The following is a 17,406-nucleotide window of genomic DNA, read 5'->3' as shown; positions in this document are numbered from 1 at the left end:
ACCTGATGATTGTTGCTGGCGATGTGGGAACATGCAGGACAGTTTTCTACACGTGGCGTGGCACTGCAGACTGGTGGCTAATTTCTGGACGCACGTGATTCAACATACACAGACCATTACGGGGCATGCGCTACCCTGCACGTCGCTGGCGGCACTACTTGAGGATAATACTGGTGTCCCACCTAAGCGCAGACGGTTGACGGCGATGCTGTTAATACTGACAAAACACCAAGTGGCCATCCACTGGAGAGCGACTCGACCACCAACCACGAAAAATTGGGTCACTAGTATCACACACTGCAGAATGCAATTCGAAACATACTGGGAGCAGCTCCCAGGGCGATCTCGCCCCAAGGACTTCTGGGAACCATTTGTACATTGGCTCAGCACTGTGAATGTGGATGACCTGTAGTGTTAGTACCAGATATACTTGTTTTACCTCCGATAATGCAATTTAAAATCCTTCAGAATATTGTTGTATTACAGTCTGGATGAACAGTAACAACTATTGCTCATTGCTGTATTATGTCATGTATTATTGCGACTCTTTTCTGCTATACGGCTAATACGAACGCCTGTAACCCACAGACCAAAAAAGGGCTGTACTGATTGTCTTGTTGAATGTAATTGTTAAATGTTTTTATGTTGCAAATGCCAATAAAAACAATTATTTAAAAAAAACTTCTCACACACACAATCATAACGTTCCATTGTTGAGTATGTACAAGTGCAAAATACAATACAAATAAATGGGTTATTAGTTCCTTGCAACCAGAAACTGGACAGCACATATACGCAACAGCACTTCTGGACACTATTGGCAGCGTAGCTGTGATAAAACTTGCAGACATATGTATCACTTTGCACCATTCATAAACATAACTCACTTTGCCAGTACACTTGTACCAACTATACTGGTGGACAGGACACATGGGAATGTCAAACACATACCTGTACCAGTTGGTGAGAGTCATCATGATGTAGAGTGATGCCAAGAACAGCATGAAGTGAAAGAAGGAATAACTGTAAGTCACACCGTCCTTTTCATTATCCACAGCTCGGTGGGCCTCATCACCATCATCTAGCGAACCATCGTTCCTACTCACACCATCTTCTATTAATGTAGCCTCGTCACTAGTTAGGGTTAATTTATTCACCTGGCTGTTTGTTGAAGTACGGATGCTGTGTAACAAGAAGGGATGGAAGATCACATTTCAGAATCAACAGTGTTAGAAGTTAGACATTCAATGCTTATGCCCACAAGCCTAGACCAAACCAACCAAACAGTAGCTCCATTACCAAGCTACAATCTCCTGACAAGCTAGAATACATCATTCTTACATTCAGATGTTCACCCCACCCTCTTTTACTATTTTGATTTTAAAATTGGTGCTTGACCTCAGGTCCACAGAAAGACAAATACAATTTGGGGAACCAATGATTTAGGACTGCACACAACTTATTCTCTCTGACCACCATTAAGCCTGTGCAAGGAGCCAAGAGGCAACGCACATGCAAAATGCCACACTGTGTACACAACACACAGCGCAAGCACATGTCTAGAATCACGAATACTCACTATATATTTCTACATTGAGACAACTGTTCAAGAGGTACTAGTGAATCACCCTAAATGAGTTGCAGGGGTTACGAATACTGTAAAACTCCAGAAAGAATTGTGACATATGACATGGTAATAGTTAAATGCTTCAAGACACTATATTCTGGAACCGGTTTCTCAGCGCTTCAGTGTTTCAAACAAACCGATTTTTCACAAGCCAGGTAAGACCTTTAGGATGCGACAGGTGCAGACAAACATCAGTGCCCTAAGAAAGTCATTTGAATGCATTCGACCTTAATGTATGCACAAGATCGTGAGACTAGCCTGGTGTCTGCCTGAGGTAGCCAAGTGGATAAAGCTTGTCTCTGTCAGAAAAATGGCAGTAGAAGTAGCTAATCACTAAAGTTATTATCAGAATTCACCTAATCTCCCTGTTGGAAAAGCACAATTTGGATGCCCCATCTGGCTACAATTAATGCAAGCCAAGGTAGATGGCAGCCAGTCAGGATTCAGTTTAGTATTGAACTATGCTGCAAGCACTGCACATGCTTCGATGATTAATTCAAAATTATGTGGCAACACATTTAGACAAGAGTAACCCCTTCAAGACAGGCTTTATTTTCGTGCAATCAAAGAGGCTTTGGCTGCTTCAAAATAATTTCAAACTAACAATACAAGTTAGAGTGCGTGCTAGCAGTTGCAAACATTAACCCCAAGTTCTGATCTGCATGAACTGCCTTTGAGTTCTTGAATTAACCTATTGATAATTATCTATTGATAACTAATAATCTATTGATAGCATTTATGTCAATCTAATACAATACATATATAATATATAAATACAATAATCATTTTTAAACTTCACAAAGAAAACTACACTGAGTTAATAAAATAAACTATTTTCTCTTTTACAATACATGTGATAGAATATTTGAGAATGAACCCTACTTTTATGGTTTTCATGTCGCCTCTTGTGGCCTCATACACTTCTTTATTGAACACCGTGCAGCTTTAATAATCAAGTTTGGCTTCACCTTCAGTGGCAGACCCTCTGGCTACAGTCCCAAGATATTTAATGTGTTTGTTGAGGTGTACAACACTACAACTCACTGAAAAGCACAAGAACCAGTGCCTGTTCTGAACATGCTTGACAATCTTAAGGGAAAGAGCTACAAACTGCAGATTTTCAGGAAATTGGAGTAATGGCACTTTGTTACCAAGTGCTTCACAAAAGAGCTTTTTGGGGGTGTTGGGGGGCATGTGTGGACATAGGAGGGCCACTGCAAGCATCCAGTCAGAAAGAAAAACAGTTCCAAAACCTTTCCCCATTTAGATTCAAAAACAGCCTTATTAACACAATTGAAGAATGCCAGCAGATTCAATACCTCACAGAGGTGGATTTTCTAGTTCCTGGACAGTCTCAAATGATTTGTATTCATTTGCTAAAGTAGGGACTAATACAGAAGAAACTCTTTAAATTCCACTCATCATGGCAGAGACTAGACTAAGTGCGTTCACCAAGACCCTGGGTGTTCTACTATGAAGCTGGATAGCGGCATGTTTTTAATGAGGCAGTGGTGGAGCATATTTGAGCTTTTTGGTAAAAGCCCTCCCAAGCCTGGACTGTTCACGAGCAGGGAGCCACCTCTGGATAAATGTATGAGTCTTGTAAAGCGCACTGCTGCCCTGAGGCGTCGTGGCGCTGTAGACCGCTGGGGAACCCGTCCTGGCTATCCCTGTGAGATGGTCCCTCCTGGGTATCTCCAAGGTGAAACCAGGCATCCCCGGCGAATGTGGGGGGCCGTTGTGGAGATGAGGCAAGCTAATGCCCAGAGTTGCCGAGTGTGATCCCTGGTTAGAGTGAGCACCGAGGCGAGAATTATCGAGTCCGCTGGCCCTGGTCCACAACCCTGCCGCGTCGGGAATTGAACCCTGGTCCCGGGCCGTCCTCTGCCTCCGGGTCTGCTGCCTCTAACCAGTGAGCCACACCAATCCACTACATCAGACTCTGCACTATTCTAATTATCTACTTCTAGGGGACCTCAATATTCATCTGGATTGTGTGGAGGCATCCGATACAAGAGAACTGAATAACTCCCTAGATTTCGCCCACCTGACTCAATGGATTAATTCTTCAACACACAGCGGAGGGCATACCCTTGACGTAGTCTGCTCCAACTTTCCCATAGCTGTACAGGAACCTCTCCCTGTTCTCTGGTCCGATCATTTTCTAATCCAATTCTCCTGGACCATTAAGCCCTTTTTTCCGACTACGAGGGCATCCGAGGACAGACCTGCCCCACGTATGGAGCCTGCTGCTCTTTGCAGAGTTCTGACTGATACTCGTCCTGTTGCTTCTGGGGTTCTTTTGGAAGCTGTAATTGGTTTCGACAACTGGATATCGAGAGCAGTGGAACATTTTTCCTCACCTCTGGTCCATAAGAGAGCAAGACTCACCCCGTCTAAACCCTGGTTTTCCAATAAACTTAAAGAACTGAAAAAATCATGCAAAAAGCTTGAAGGCAGCTGGAGGCAAGCTTACTGCCCGTTGGCTAAAATTGCACTCAGAAAGTGTCAGAACAGCTACTATGCTGCCGTCAAGAAGGCTAAAGTTTATTTTTATGCAGAGCACATTGCCCTACCTAAAAATAACTCTAAGGAAATCTTCGCAATTGTCCAGTTTTCTGAAGCCATGCGCAGAACGTAGGGTCACTCCCGCCTCTAATGCCTGGTGTGAGCAGCTATCTGTCTTTTTTATAGATAAAATACAAACAATCTAGGATAGCTTTGGGTCTGCTCTCCAGGTGCAGGCGGAGCACCCGCTTCGGGCAGTCTTAGATCTAGATTCGGCCCGGTCTCTTCTGTCAGGGTTTACTCCTATTCCGCTGCCAGACACTTTAGCCAGTGTTAAGTCTCTTAAATCAGGTTCCCCAGCCGATCCCTGCCTAGCTGGCAGTTGGCAGCAGTAGCGGAGGTAGTTAATCCTGAAGTAAACAAAATCATTAATCTGTCGCTTCAAACCACCACGGTTCCAACCGAGGGGAAACAGGCAAAAATCCTCCACCTGCTAAAAAAACCTTCATTAAATCCCGCCACTTTAGCTCGCTACCGACCAATCTCACTTCTCGTGGCTGTGGCGAAGGTGTGTGAGAAGGCAGTCCATAAACAGCTCTGAGTTTGTAGAGGCTTCTGGCGCCCTCCACCCAGCCCAGTCGGGCTTCAGGGCCTCTTCTAGAACCGAGACGGCCCTGGTTGAGATGGCGGAGGCTATTAGAGAGTGCCTGGATTCCGGCGGCAGAGCGGCCCTGATTTTATTGGACCTCCTGCCGCGTTCGACCCGGTACCGCATCGCCAACTCCTAGCCCGCATGTCCAATATCGGAATTTCTGGCTTGGTGTGGGATTGGATCGAATCCTTCTTGACAAATAGAACACAGCAAGTGTGTCTCCCTTCATTCTCTTCCACACCGAGAAGTCTGACTACGGGCGTCCCTCAAGGTTCAACCTTGAGCCCTCTTCTTTTTAAAGTGTATGTGATGCCGCTAATCTATCTGGCGGAAGAGCTGGGTGCTAAAATCATAGCGTATGCTGATGATACCCAGCTTCTCTTCACGTGGAAGAAAAATTATTCATCCCGATTTAGCAAAAAAAATGTCTGGCTGCAGTTTTTAAATGGTTAGCCCTGGCCCAACTCAAATGCAATGAGGATAAGTCTGAGGTACTCCACTATGGGCCTTTTCCCCCGCATTTTAGGGATGACCTTTGGCCTTAGGGTTACCCTATGCCTCAGTCTATGGGAAGCCCAGTAAAAAATCTGGGGGTCTGATTCAGTGAGGACCTCAGATTCCTACCGCAGATTATGAAATTGGCTGGAGTGTGCTTCAGCACATTGAAACTCCTTAAGAAATTTCTGCCACTACTGCCTAAAGAGGCTAAAGAAATGGTGATTCGAGCGCTCGTTCCCTCGCGGTTAGACTACGCCAATGCCCTTTACATCGGTCTTCCTGGTTACCAGCTGAAAAAGCTACAGACCGTTCAGAATGCGGCTGCTAGAACGCTACTGGGTATTCCTGGTTGGCCCAGCACTAAGCAATCTCTCTGGGATTTGCACTGGCTCCCGGTGGGCCAGCGTGTTTTGTTTAAGGCTCTCACCATCGCCCACAGTAGCTTCTACAAATCAGGGTCCATGTATCTAAGGAGACGCTTTGATTTGTATGTGCCACTCAGACATCTCGGCTCCGCGGGGGAATGCCTGACTGTTATTCCTCGCTACCGCCTCGTTTGAACAGGAGGTAGCTCCTTCTCGGTCATGGCGGCCAAAGCATGGAATACCCTGCCCTTCGGAACATCCACGATCTTAGTCTGTTTAAGAAACAGCTAAAAACCTTGCTTTTTAACTAATCATTCAGCCGCGGTCCACACCTCCCTGTCTCCTTTGAACTGGCTTTCGCGCCGGGACACTTCAGAGTATCCGTGCGCGCTACAAATGGCAGATAACATAACATGACTCTGCATTTTTAAAGGCCAATGCTGCTCCACAGAGCATGGTCATCAACGTGTTTGTGGCTAATGTTAGGCCAAACCCTATAGCTGCACTGAGGCTCTGACCTCTGATCCCCAAACAAGGTTCAAATGAAATAAAATATGAAAATATATATCAGTTAAGAAAGAAATATTTAAGTACCAGTGAGTTTGGCAACATATGCAATTAACGCAGCCTCCTGGTTTTAAAATGGCCATCCTTTCACCCAATTTGTCTCTGCAGAGGACGTTTGAGATCTACATCCCAGTAGAAGCTGCTTCAAACATGCCACATGTTCTACCCTTCACACTGCTCCATGGGCGTGGATGCTCTTAAAAGGGTTTCAGGCCATGCCTAGGTGCACCAGAGAACACAGACACTGATGTCAGAAAGTGTTTGAAACTTAGGCAGAGCGCTTGGAGAAGTTCACCCAGGCCTGGCTGACAGCTGAGACACATGGCTTTTCATGACATACCAGATCCTTTCATCAGCTGTACAATAGTTTTAGGGTGTATAGTAGATAGCACTTGTGCCAAGCAAACCAGCAGTTGTCCCAACCTCATGGTTTCAAGATGGTAAGAGGAAGACGCATGAGTGGAGGAGGACAACAACACTCCTCTGAACCCCTGCAATTAAGCCACTTCGATGTAGCTTGCTTTCTATCCTACCATTAACTAGTGGTGGGGATGATTCTCTTAAATTATGGAGAACTGGATGGGAGTGACCTTGGACTATGGTGTCCTGCTGACTCGTAAAACTCTTACCTTCCTAACAAAAAAGTAACTTCTGGTCCCCACATTTCAATTTTCCTACAACTGTTAACACTTGGAGGTCCCCTTCAAAGAAATCTTCACCTTGCTGCAGAAACAGGCAAACATACTGGTCTTACTAAAGGCCATGACTTTGGTTGCTACAGCAGGAATTTATTCAAGGGTAGACCCTTTCAGAATGTGTACAATTTGTAAACATATTCCTAGGCAAAGACAATTTAGAGGTATTGTCTCTTGCTAGTGTGCTTCTGGATTTACAATATAATTACACAGTTGGTGTCCTTGAACCTTCATCACAACTACTTCCATGTCCACGTGCAGCCTGTCACTGAAAGATCTTCAGGTTCATAGTGAATGAGAATTCTTCTCCATCTGTTTCATTACCATATAACCTTCCCTCTGCACAGAGTTTTTTTTTTTTAAACAAAGTACAGGTGGCAACTCTTACCTGGCTGGGAATCCACCTTTACCCTCAGCTAGATTGGCTGTTCAAAGTAAACTCTCCATTAAATACCTATGACCAACTTTGCTGGGAATGTGCCCTACTGTGCATGAGTTGGGATTGTCAAGCAAAATGCTAAAGCCTTACTTGGAACCCTACTCATGCCTAAAGGTTACAGGCATGATTTACAGCACAGGGCAAACTTTTCTCTTCTAGCCATGTGCAACTCAATGGGAAGTCTGCCTTTTTCAGACTGGAGTGTTTATGCAAGGTCTGTGCTGCCTCTCCATCTTGGAGTCATGGCTCTGCATTTTGATACAGCCAAGAAACTAGGAGGCATGCTGAGGTGTGGAAAGTGCCAGCTGTCATTCCAGTCTCATGATAACTATGTGACAAAGTGGTAGGTACTAGAATCCAATTCATTTGGGGCAGGAAGGGCAGGATTTGGTATCTGCAGCCCCACTCCAGGTGATAGTGGTCATAGATACTTTCCACATCTACTGTAAAGCCCACAGGTGCTTCTCAATTAGCAGTCTAAGGAGTCCGCAGGAGTTTACTGCTAAATCCACTTCCTGTAGCTTAAAGAAACTCACTGTCCCCTTAGCATCCACTCCTTCTTACCCATGGTGCAGTCAAAAATTGTACACCACCGCATCAATAACAGATGAGTGGAGGGTTCTTTCAGCTCTGCAGCAAGAGCCTGGTTCTATAGGCACATGTGAAGCAAAATCCTTTTACAGAGAATGCCCCGGGAGCGCTACGGGCATGTGCACCCACTCTGCGCACCCCGGGGCACTTTGGGATTACAAAAGGGGCCGCAGATGCTTGTGCTGCCCCTTCTGTAATACAGATAGCGCTGGCACACATGTAGCTCCAGCGCCAACATTAGAGGCAGAGTGTGGTCCCAAGCAAATGAGGGAATCACTTTGCCTCTGTGCCCGTGCCGTATTATGGACATAAATGCAGAGGCAAACATGCCTTTAGGAGGCGCACCAAAAGAGCTCCCAAAAACAGTGGCGTACTTTCAGAGCGCCTCCTAAAGACAGCCCTCTAGAGGGGAGAAAAGGGGCCAAGCAGTGCTAGAAGCAAAAACATAAAATTATAATAACTTTTAGTTATTATCATTTTATGTTTCCATTGCGGGCGGGTGGGTGGGGCTGCTCTGATAACGGAGCAGGACGGGTGAGGAGTGGTTTGCCCAATCCTAAGAGCGCAGTGACTGTTTGTCGGCCCTCTGGGGCCTCCCAAACCAGTCATGCACACTTTCCCACTTCAACATGCAGGTTGCATTACAGCCTGCATGGAGAACATGCCCACCCATCTAGCCCCTGGTTGAGCACCGTGTCGACGCTGAAGCGTTGTGATTGGCTTAGGGGAGGGAGCCTGGGTGCTTGCTTCCTGTTCCTGAATTTGGAGCAGGAGAGCAAAGACACGAGCTCCAGCAGTGGCAACGCAAGTGATTTTATTTAATTTTTTTAATTGTGCTCCCGCCATCATATCGCTCAACCCCTCCCCCCCCACCCCCATGCCATGCCAGCCACAATACGGACCACGGCGTCATCCCTTTTGCCTCCATGTTGACAGCCAGTGTCCTTAGTTTTGCTTGCAGGAGCATCTGCCGAAGTATCTGAGACACATTACTGTTTGGATTTTGAACTTCAATCTTTTTAACACGTTTTCACTGAAAACTGTCCTACACTACTGAAAGAAAAAAAAATAGTAGTAAAGATTCTGATCACATAGCCCTGAGCAAGAAGAATCTACCATGCTGATCTCCCAAGAACTCAGTTGGTCTCCTCTGATCCAGCTTGATGAGGTGGTACATATAACAAGAGGGGCGGATGTTCCAACGTCAACACCTTATCTGTGGCTGAGAGCCATTCAAGTGTGCGAATCTCTCAAAAAAGGGTGCTTCACCTTGCAGCTAGGCACTATGATACCAAGAGAGTTCACGGCTAGGGGTGGGGGAGAATTTAGAAATTTTTCTTACCAAAATAGGCATCAAACTAAACTTGGCACAGAGAAGCGTTACATAGTCGCCATTTCAAACTGTCAATGTACAGCTGATCTTTGAAGTTCTTTTATTCCTAGGCTTTGTGCAAAACTTCCCAATTATTGGCTAACTCCATGAGATTGTTCCTCTCAACTGGGTCCTTAATTTGTTGGGTCATTTATGAATGTAGTTTCATTGGAAACCATGTATAATGCCTGAGAAGGATCCCAAAGTTAAAAGCAGTGGGGGGAGGGGCACTAATTGAGCGGTAAATTAAAATTGTTGCATGAACATCTCCTTTACACCATGATACAGTGTCATTATAAGGTAGACCAGTTTTTCTAAAGGTGTTTCCAGAGTTTCACTTGTTGGAGAAGAAATATCATGTGGATTGCTAGTTGTTATATCATAAACAACCTGAATTTATCAGGTAAAAGAACCTAACCTAAGAGAGAGAATGGTGTCAGAAATCTATTGGATTCTGAAGTCCACCAAAAAGAGAGAAAGAAAAAGATTTTTTCTTTCTTGAGTCCCCTCACTCACCAGGGTTTCCCCACGGTGACATGCTTCATCATTGGGGTCCTCTCAGTCCTCTACAGGCTGAGGCGTGCTGCGACTTGCGGATTACGTAGGAGCACTAAAAGGTACAGATTATGTGTAGTGCAAGTGAAAGTGTAGTGGAGTGGGATAAAGTGAATTAAAATGATCAGCTAGTGGGCCAAATACATTTTATTCTTGCTCCTAGCTAATTGGTTTAAAAACGGGGTGATATGCTAAAGGCCTAAACTAGAATGGATAGGTGTACCTAGCATATAGTCAACTAGTTTCAAGCTTCCCACAGCTCTTCTTCAGGACTACACCGGGACCAGCCCAGTATGAAAACCACTCCTAGTCGACCTGATTAAGGTGCAAAAGTGATAGGCATGCGTTATAAGTAATACATACGTAAATATACGTCAGGCAATATATTTTAAGAAGCAACAATGTGCCTCATGGTCAATGGAGGGGGTGTGGAGATCTCGTACACTTGTACGTGGACACCCACACTCTTGTACACCTAATGGAGCCAAACCTCACGGTCCACATACAGATTGCTAGTTGTTGTCTGTGTCTTTTCTTAATAATAAATGGTGGAGTGGTTGCAATGCAAATTAGATCTAGTTGATCATCCTCTGCATAAAGCTTTGCTATGAGCTTGTCATTCCCCAGAATGTACCCACGATCTTTCCACTAGGAGGAAGAGTGGCTACTTTGGCTCTACTGGATTTGACTGTGTGGTGCAAAAGCAATTTGTACTGTGGCAAGCCCTCTAGTTTTTCTTTCTTTTTTAACTCAAGTTCTGTTTATTGCATTTCAAAACAGTAGAACATGTACACAGCAGAGCCAACAATTACACGCAGGAATAACATATAGACCTCTTGAAACAACAGTGCAGCCACATGCATATCAGCCATTATGACTAGGGCCCTCTAATTCTTCTACTTGCTGTACAACTTAGGCACCTCTGATGGGACTTGCTGCTAGTAGAATGTTTCTAAAGATAGTGAATCCACAAGAGGATCTATCAATAACTCGTTAATGTTCTTATCATGAAGACTTCTATTTAATCATGGATTATGCCAGATGAGTGGGAATATCATGCAGTTCTAACCTTGTTGTTTCTAGTTGACATCTTTGTGAAGGCATCTGATCACATGGGGGTGGGGTGGACAACTAGGGTAATTGTTCAGCCACTCAACATTTACTGCTTGGAGTAAACTGATTAAGATCAAGTATAATGTACATGAATGTAAAGGAAGATGGTAAATCTGCAGGAAAATAGTCAAAAAGATTACCCAACAGAAGTAATATGTTCATGTGGCATTTACTTGTTTATGCTACTTAGATCAAGTCCAATGCCCATGAAGGCACCGTAAGATGTAGAATCTGCAGGAAAATAGACTATTCTTAGGTTTTGCTAGATAGATCATTTTTTTAAATATTATTTTGTTTGTAGAATGCTCTCTGGTGGAATATGCTCACCCTCCAAACAAGATTAAAACAAGCATTTACAATGCAATGGTCTCGGCATTGGTACAGTTAGAGCTATTGGCATTGTTCATGACATTATTTTTGTTTATGTTTTTAAAACATTTAAAGAAACGGCATTGTTATTTACAATGTCAATAGCTTAATCACTCTCAAATGCGAGACCTATTGCATTTGCACCCACACACAGATTAAGCTATTGACATTGTAAATAACAATGCCGTTTCTTTAAATGTTTTAAAAACAAAAACATAAACAAAAATAATGTCATGAGCAATACCAATAGCTCTAACTTTACCAATGCCGAGACCATTGCATTGTAAATGCTTGTTTAGACTCTGTGAATGGCAGTCCTGGAGCTGTTTTGGGGGCGGGGTGAAGAATCGGAAATTATGAGAGTGGGGGTTGGGTGTCAAAGGAAGAGCACACGCTTCAGTGGGAGAAAGCCTTGTGGCACATTAGGAAGTGGGCGTTGCCGGGTCACTGGCGAGAGGTGTCCACTGCAGGGGGAGGGGGCAGGACTCCCTTCAGGAGCGGGGGGGGGCACAAATTAGTCAGTACATGAGAAGGCAAAGGTGCAAATTGGGACCAGTAGACTTGGGAACAATCAGCGCCTGACAACAGGAGGGGGTGATGGTCAGGGGGACATATGTAAGGATGGAGAGAGATACTCCTCGAGAAGGCGGGACAGCGAACAGTGAAGGCACGCTATACAGCCCTGCAGAATGAAGAGCCGCAGCGCCTAGATGAGACGACACCGTGGGAAAGAAACACACCCCTGCCCTCCATGTGAAATAATAAACACACCCCGTGCTCTCCAAGCCAAATACGCTGCATTTTCAGACAGTGGTAAAACTGTCTTGCGAGCCCAACTGCCCCCTCACGAGCAGTTTACAAGGGAAGTCATCACCCCAGGCAAACCATGTCCGAGAGCGCTACCATTGTCTGGGACATCCCGGGTGCAGTGTCTGCAAAGTGGTCGCCCCCCTCCCCCTTAGCTTGCCCAATGAACACAGCACGTCCCCCCAACAGGCACATTTGTTTACTCTGGTGGGGGGCTGAACGGGACTCGCGCGATGGTGATCACACACTTACCGTTCACGTCCGCAACAGCCGTTCCTTCATCTCACGGGCGGGGGGCGGCCGCAGACAGGACTGTCGGTTCGGCTGACGAGGGGGTCTCAAGCGTCCCGTAAATCCCTTTTCATTTAGGCTCCACAAACTCCAAATGGGCCAGGAAGAGGCGTCCTTCTCCGGGCGGCAGCGTTGTCTGTGACAAGAAGGGTGAAAACCAGAAGATGCCCCGCTCGCTGCCGACCAGCTAGTACACCAGGGTGACACTGAGGTGCAGGGCACAGAAGAGCACCAGCAGGCGGCATGCCTTCTGCAGAGAGGTCCCCGGCAGCAGCAAAGAAGGCGGGGGTCTTTCATGCCAGCGGCAGCCGCGGAGACTCCGGGGCGAGGTGGCCGCACCGAAGAGTAGGGGAGCGAACAGAGCTCATAAGAGCGGCGCGGCCAACTTTTCCCTCCGCCTCGGGAAGCCCATGAAGAGCGCAACTCTGAGAAGTTTGCTTTGGGGTGGGGGAAGGGGAGGGAGGCGCGGCTATGATGTCGGTCTCGTGTAGTGTTGTATGTTTCTTTATTGTCCTGAGAGAGAACTGTGTTTCACGACGTTGAGCAGTACAACAAGAAGACCCTTGGAGTGGTGAGCAGAGCAGCAACCGGACGAAGGGGGAGCGGACGATCACACCACTGCCTTTCTCCGAGGCACAGCAGAAAATGCCTCGGAGAAAGGCAGCGTCCTTTTCGGATTTGGGGGCGTGTTTTGCTGTTGTCTCCTCCCTGAGACTTCTCGCAAAAAACACGCCCCCGATCCGAAAAGGACGGGGCATAATCGGAGTGACTGGACCTCTTCTCCAGTGGCTGGCCAGCATTTAAGAGGCCAGCCAATGGAGAACAGGAGAGAAGAGGGGCGGGTGCAAGCCCTTCTTAAAGTCATTAAATCTCGCGAGCGAGACTGCGCAAGCGCAGCCATCGCTAGCCGAGACCTAAAAAGGACTATGCTCTAAAAACTATGAACTTAGGACCGTGTTCAGCATGACATTCTCAATGGACAAAAGGCAGTTAAATATATCCCTTATTCTCTGTCATTTTTCTTGATCTGGCATATCACAACTTCTCCAGGTGGCTCACCCATTTTCAATCAGCAAGGACAGAACACACAAAATAATCATTGGGATGTACCTTCATATTAAAAGGGCAGTCCAGAAACACATGCTCACCTGGAGTAGAGAACACAAAGCAAGAACAGAACCAGTCCCACAATTCCTTGTGCATCCCACCATTGCACAACTTGAGCTTGTCCTGGAGTAGTACTTGTACGGTTGTATCCGATGATGCTCAGCAAACTTGGGTTACATGTCCTATCTTTTGGAAGAAAGCACAATTTGTAAACACATTATTTGTTATGCAGCAATTTCAGTACCTAATTACAAGAATGAACGTACATCATGGCCTTTAATGAAGTCTGAATTGTTGCAACAAACCAATTCACTTGTGCTCACAAACATAACCAAAAAAAAAATCACTCCTCTCTTAGTTAACTAACTATTCCCCAGCGCCCACAGGATTAAATATGAACCAAATAACTCACTCTGGCAGGAATGGAAAGAAAAAAAAACACTATCTGAAACAATGTTTGCTCACATTAATGCTGAATCCTGTGGAAAGAAAGATTTTTGCGGTGGCCAAAAAGCATTAAAAAAATCATTGCATTTTCACTGTTTTAACACAATTCAGTTTCTCTTAGTTTTTTTTTGTCTGAAAACTAATTTTTACAACTCAAAGATAAATAATACCAGGGTCTAACAAAGACTTTCTCCTCCATCTGGCTTCAAGTTACAAGTTAACACTCACCAGACAAGACCATAAATAGAAATAGCTGGATTTACTTCCAACATCATGGGGGGATATGCTCCTCTTTTATCAAGTGGGCTTGGTCTCAAACTGCTCTTTCTTTCAACGTGAAGTAATCAACATTCTGGAAGATGTTCATTGAACAGAGGAAGAGGTTCCAGTTCACTGGGATCAACTCCGGATTGGTTGTTTCAGTCTTAATGTGAAGCAGCAACAGCAGAGCAGTGCAAAGTTCTGGCAAGCTCCAGAAAAACTGCTGTGTATAAAGATCTGTGTGAACTGGGATAATAACTGAGGAGTACCGAAATAAAGGAAAACAATTTTGCAGAGTAATGCTTACTGTGTAGTATGACTGGAAAAGGTGCTGAAGCATTGAGGTTGTGCCGTAGAAGAGGGGAGGAATAGATGTTACTGGGTATATTGTGACTATAATGGTGATTATAGGGTCACAGCATGCAGAAATGGGGTATACAGGGCCCGCTGGACTTATTCAGGAAATACTCGAGGCAGACGTAATCTTGAGCTACTCTCATCCCATGAAGCAGTTTTAAACTCTGAGGGCAGATAAGGGTAATTCTTCTTGTTACTGTGTCAGCTATGTTAAGACTATCTGGGGGAGGGGCAGGATGGTAACAGTTTCCTTCCCCCTCATAGGCCGGTAACTGCTGAGCACAATCTGTTCCAAAAGAGGTACTACTCATTTCCCAAATTGATGTTCACCTCTACAGGGAATGAGATTTTACCTTGTGCCCTACATGGCAAATTCGCTCTTCAATACATTGCTCCTACTCCCCTCTAAAATTTGGAGTACAACAAAGAAGAGGTGTAGAACTCGGTGTACAACAGGGAAGAGGAGTAACCAGAAATATCCAATTGTAATTTTGATCTTGGAACAGGCTACTGTGAGTAATTTCATCAATCAATGCCTCAACTGCCAGAACAAAGGCCTGCTGCCTCCTTTAAACCACAGTTTTGTTGCCCTTTAACAGCAGCACGTACGGGTCCTTCCCCGATCAATTCCAGCAGCAGTTCCACTGTCTATACCAACCATGTCTCCAGATAATTCTGCAAGTTGTCTGTCTTCAATACCTAGCATCTATATCTTCTTTGGTTCTTTGGGTGTTTTCACTTGTTCCATTCGTAACACACCACAGCCCAGATGTTTAAGCAATGCGGTCCTGTTTTCTTGCATGCTGGAGATTCCCTTCAATATCCTCATTGTTTCCTCAGTGACGTGGCTTCCTCATTTTCAATCGTAGTACCTTCCCCTTTAGGTCCATCAGGTTTCTACAGTTTGTCAAATTGAGCATCACTGAGATGGTTTGTCTATTCTTTGTAACATCTCCATCACAGATTTTCTCTTCGAGGAATGCTCCTGTAACGGTCAACAAGTGGAGAAGTCTCCCACTCATTCTTGCTCCTCGGTGTTCCGCAGTCCTCCTGTTCAGTCAATGTATATTGCGTACCAGTCACAGACACTTTTAGAGCTTACAGCAGACTAAGGTTTGTATCCTTACCGATATACAAGATGGAACTTGCATTTACGATTAGTAGTGTGCTCTTTAGATTTGAAAACGGTCAGTGGAAATAGCCTCTTCTGCCAGGAAGATCTCTGTATTGATGAAGACTGGCCCAACACACATTTATTAAGATGCCCTCCAACAAAACAGCTCTGGTATCTCCAGAGTTGCACAAACAGCAGATATTGATCTGGGTTTGAAGGTCCTCAGCTAGCAAATCTTCAGGATTGTAGGAGGTGCTACCATAGGTGCCCCATGGTCGGGCTCATCTCCTGCATTTCCCACATACTGTAGTCTCCGCTCTAGTGGTCACCATCTCTCTGTTGCACCCCTCAAGTAACTTTGTTCTGGATCAATGCTTAATTTGTGCCGGGGCTTGCCGGTGCTTAGAACCAGCACTTAATTATCAGGGCCGGGTCTACACGCAATGCTGCATGCACGTCATTGGTTTTAATTTTTGATATGGCACAGAGGGTTGTGTTTTTCAACTTCAACTTCTCGTCGGCACTCCGCAGTACTGTCTGTGTCTCCCGTCCAGCTGTTTCCAATGTACTACTAGTCGTCCCATCTCCTGTGTTTCCTCTTGTATCTCCCCTGTTTCCATTCACTTAGTTCGCCTGCATTCCCTGTGCGCCTGTCCGAGAGGCGGCCTCTGGTGCGCGTGCGCTTAGCGCTGAAGCAAGTGGAGGGAAATAACAACTTCTGAGGCCAGCAGGGCAAGACCTTCGGGGGTTTCAGGCGAGAGGAGGAACCCCTAAGTTTCTTCACACAGCGGGGAGAGGGGTGATCCCGTACTAGAGCCAAGACCAGAACTCGAGGAGTGCGGGCTTAGTTGAGAAAGATTGAGGAGGCCCCGGGGCGTTGGCAGACGGTGACTCCCCATCAGGGGGCTGACGAAAGGAGCGGACCTTTCTTACTAGCCTGAGAAAGGAAGAGTTGGAGATACCCGGGACGCCACTCATGGCATGAACGGTGACATTCAAGTCCGAGGTAAGGTGACGCACCCCCAATACACATGCCCCCGCACTACACATGCGGGGGGTTCTTCTTGGTCCAGGAAGGGGCGGGAGGAGGAAGCAGGAGCCATCGTATTGTTTATTTGGGATCCTTTCAGAGTCTGGCCCTCCCCCTCCATTGTGCCAGTGGAGATGTGATCAGGACTGGACTGGCCTGAGGTTTTCAGTGGAGGAGGGTAGGGCGCTGGGAGAGCCCGTAGGCTGTGGAGGGGAGAGCTGGGAAAGTCCCGGCCTGAAGAGGGCCAGGATGGGCTCGGTCTCCAACCAAAGCACAGGTGAGGGTCTCGGACCTCTTGGGGGCACATGGGGAGAGACTTTCTATTTAGGGGTTGGGGGACTTGCATTTATGCAAGGGGGGGGTATGTGGGTTATTGTAGAGAGAAAACCGAGGCATTTTTTTTAGGTGTTCTAAAGCTGTGCTAGATAGCAGCTGTTATAAGTAAGCAATTTAATGAACAGGTGTGATGCTGGTTTTACATATTAAATTGTCTATATTTTTCCAGTGCTGCTTCTGTGTTCCTATGTTGATGAGAGCTGTCATTCTGGGCCACTTCCGTGATGCAAAATTGTAGTCCTTCTACTTTTACATAATGTCCGGGTTTTGGGTTCTTAAGATCTGGTCACGCCTAACTTGAGTCC

At 45.8% G+C, this 17,406-nt stretch overlaps 1 protein-coding gene across 1 annotated transcript in view; it reads right to left on the bottom strand.

Moving 5' to 3' along the window:
- Positions 1–17,406, bottom strand: part of SERINC1 (serine incorporator 1) — a 197,430-nt gene that overhangs the window by 48,078 nt on the left and 131,946 nt on the right. Inside the window, exons 8-9 of the mRNA XM_085611269.1 lie at positions 13,598–13,742; positions 952–1,182 (exon numbers count right to left, since the gene is read on the bottom strand). Coding sequence (XP_085467395.1) covers positions 952–1,182; positions 13,598–13,742 — 376 coding nt within the window. The remainder of the gene's footprint in view (positions 1–951; positions 1,183–13,597; positions 13,743–17,406) is intronic.

The sequence above is a fragment of the Triturus cristatus genome, chromosome 6, assembly GCF_964204655.1.
Source record: "Triturus cristatus chromosome 6, aTriCri1.1, whole genome shotgun sequence".
Classification (NCBI taxonomy): Eukaryota; Metazoa; Chordata; class Amphibia; order Caudata; family Salamandridae; genus Triturus; species Triturus cristatus.
This window is presented reverse-complemented; position numbering and strand designations above follow the sequence as displayed.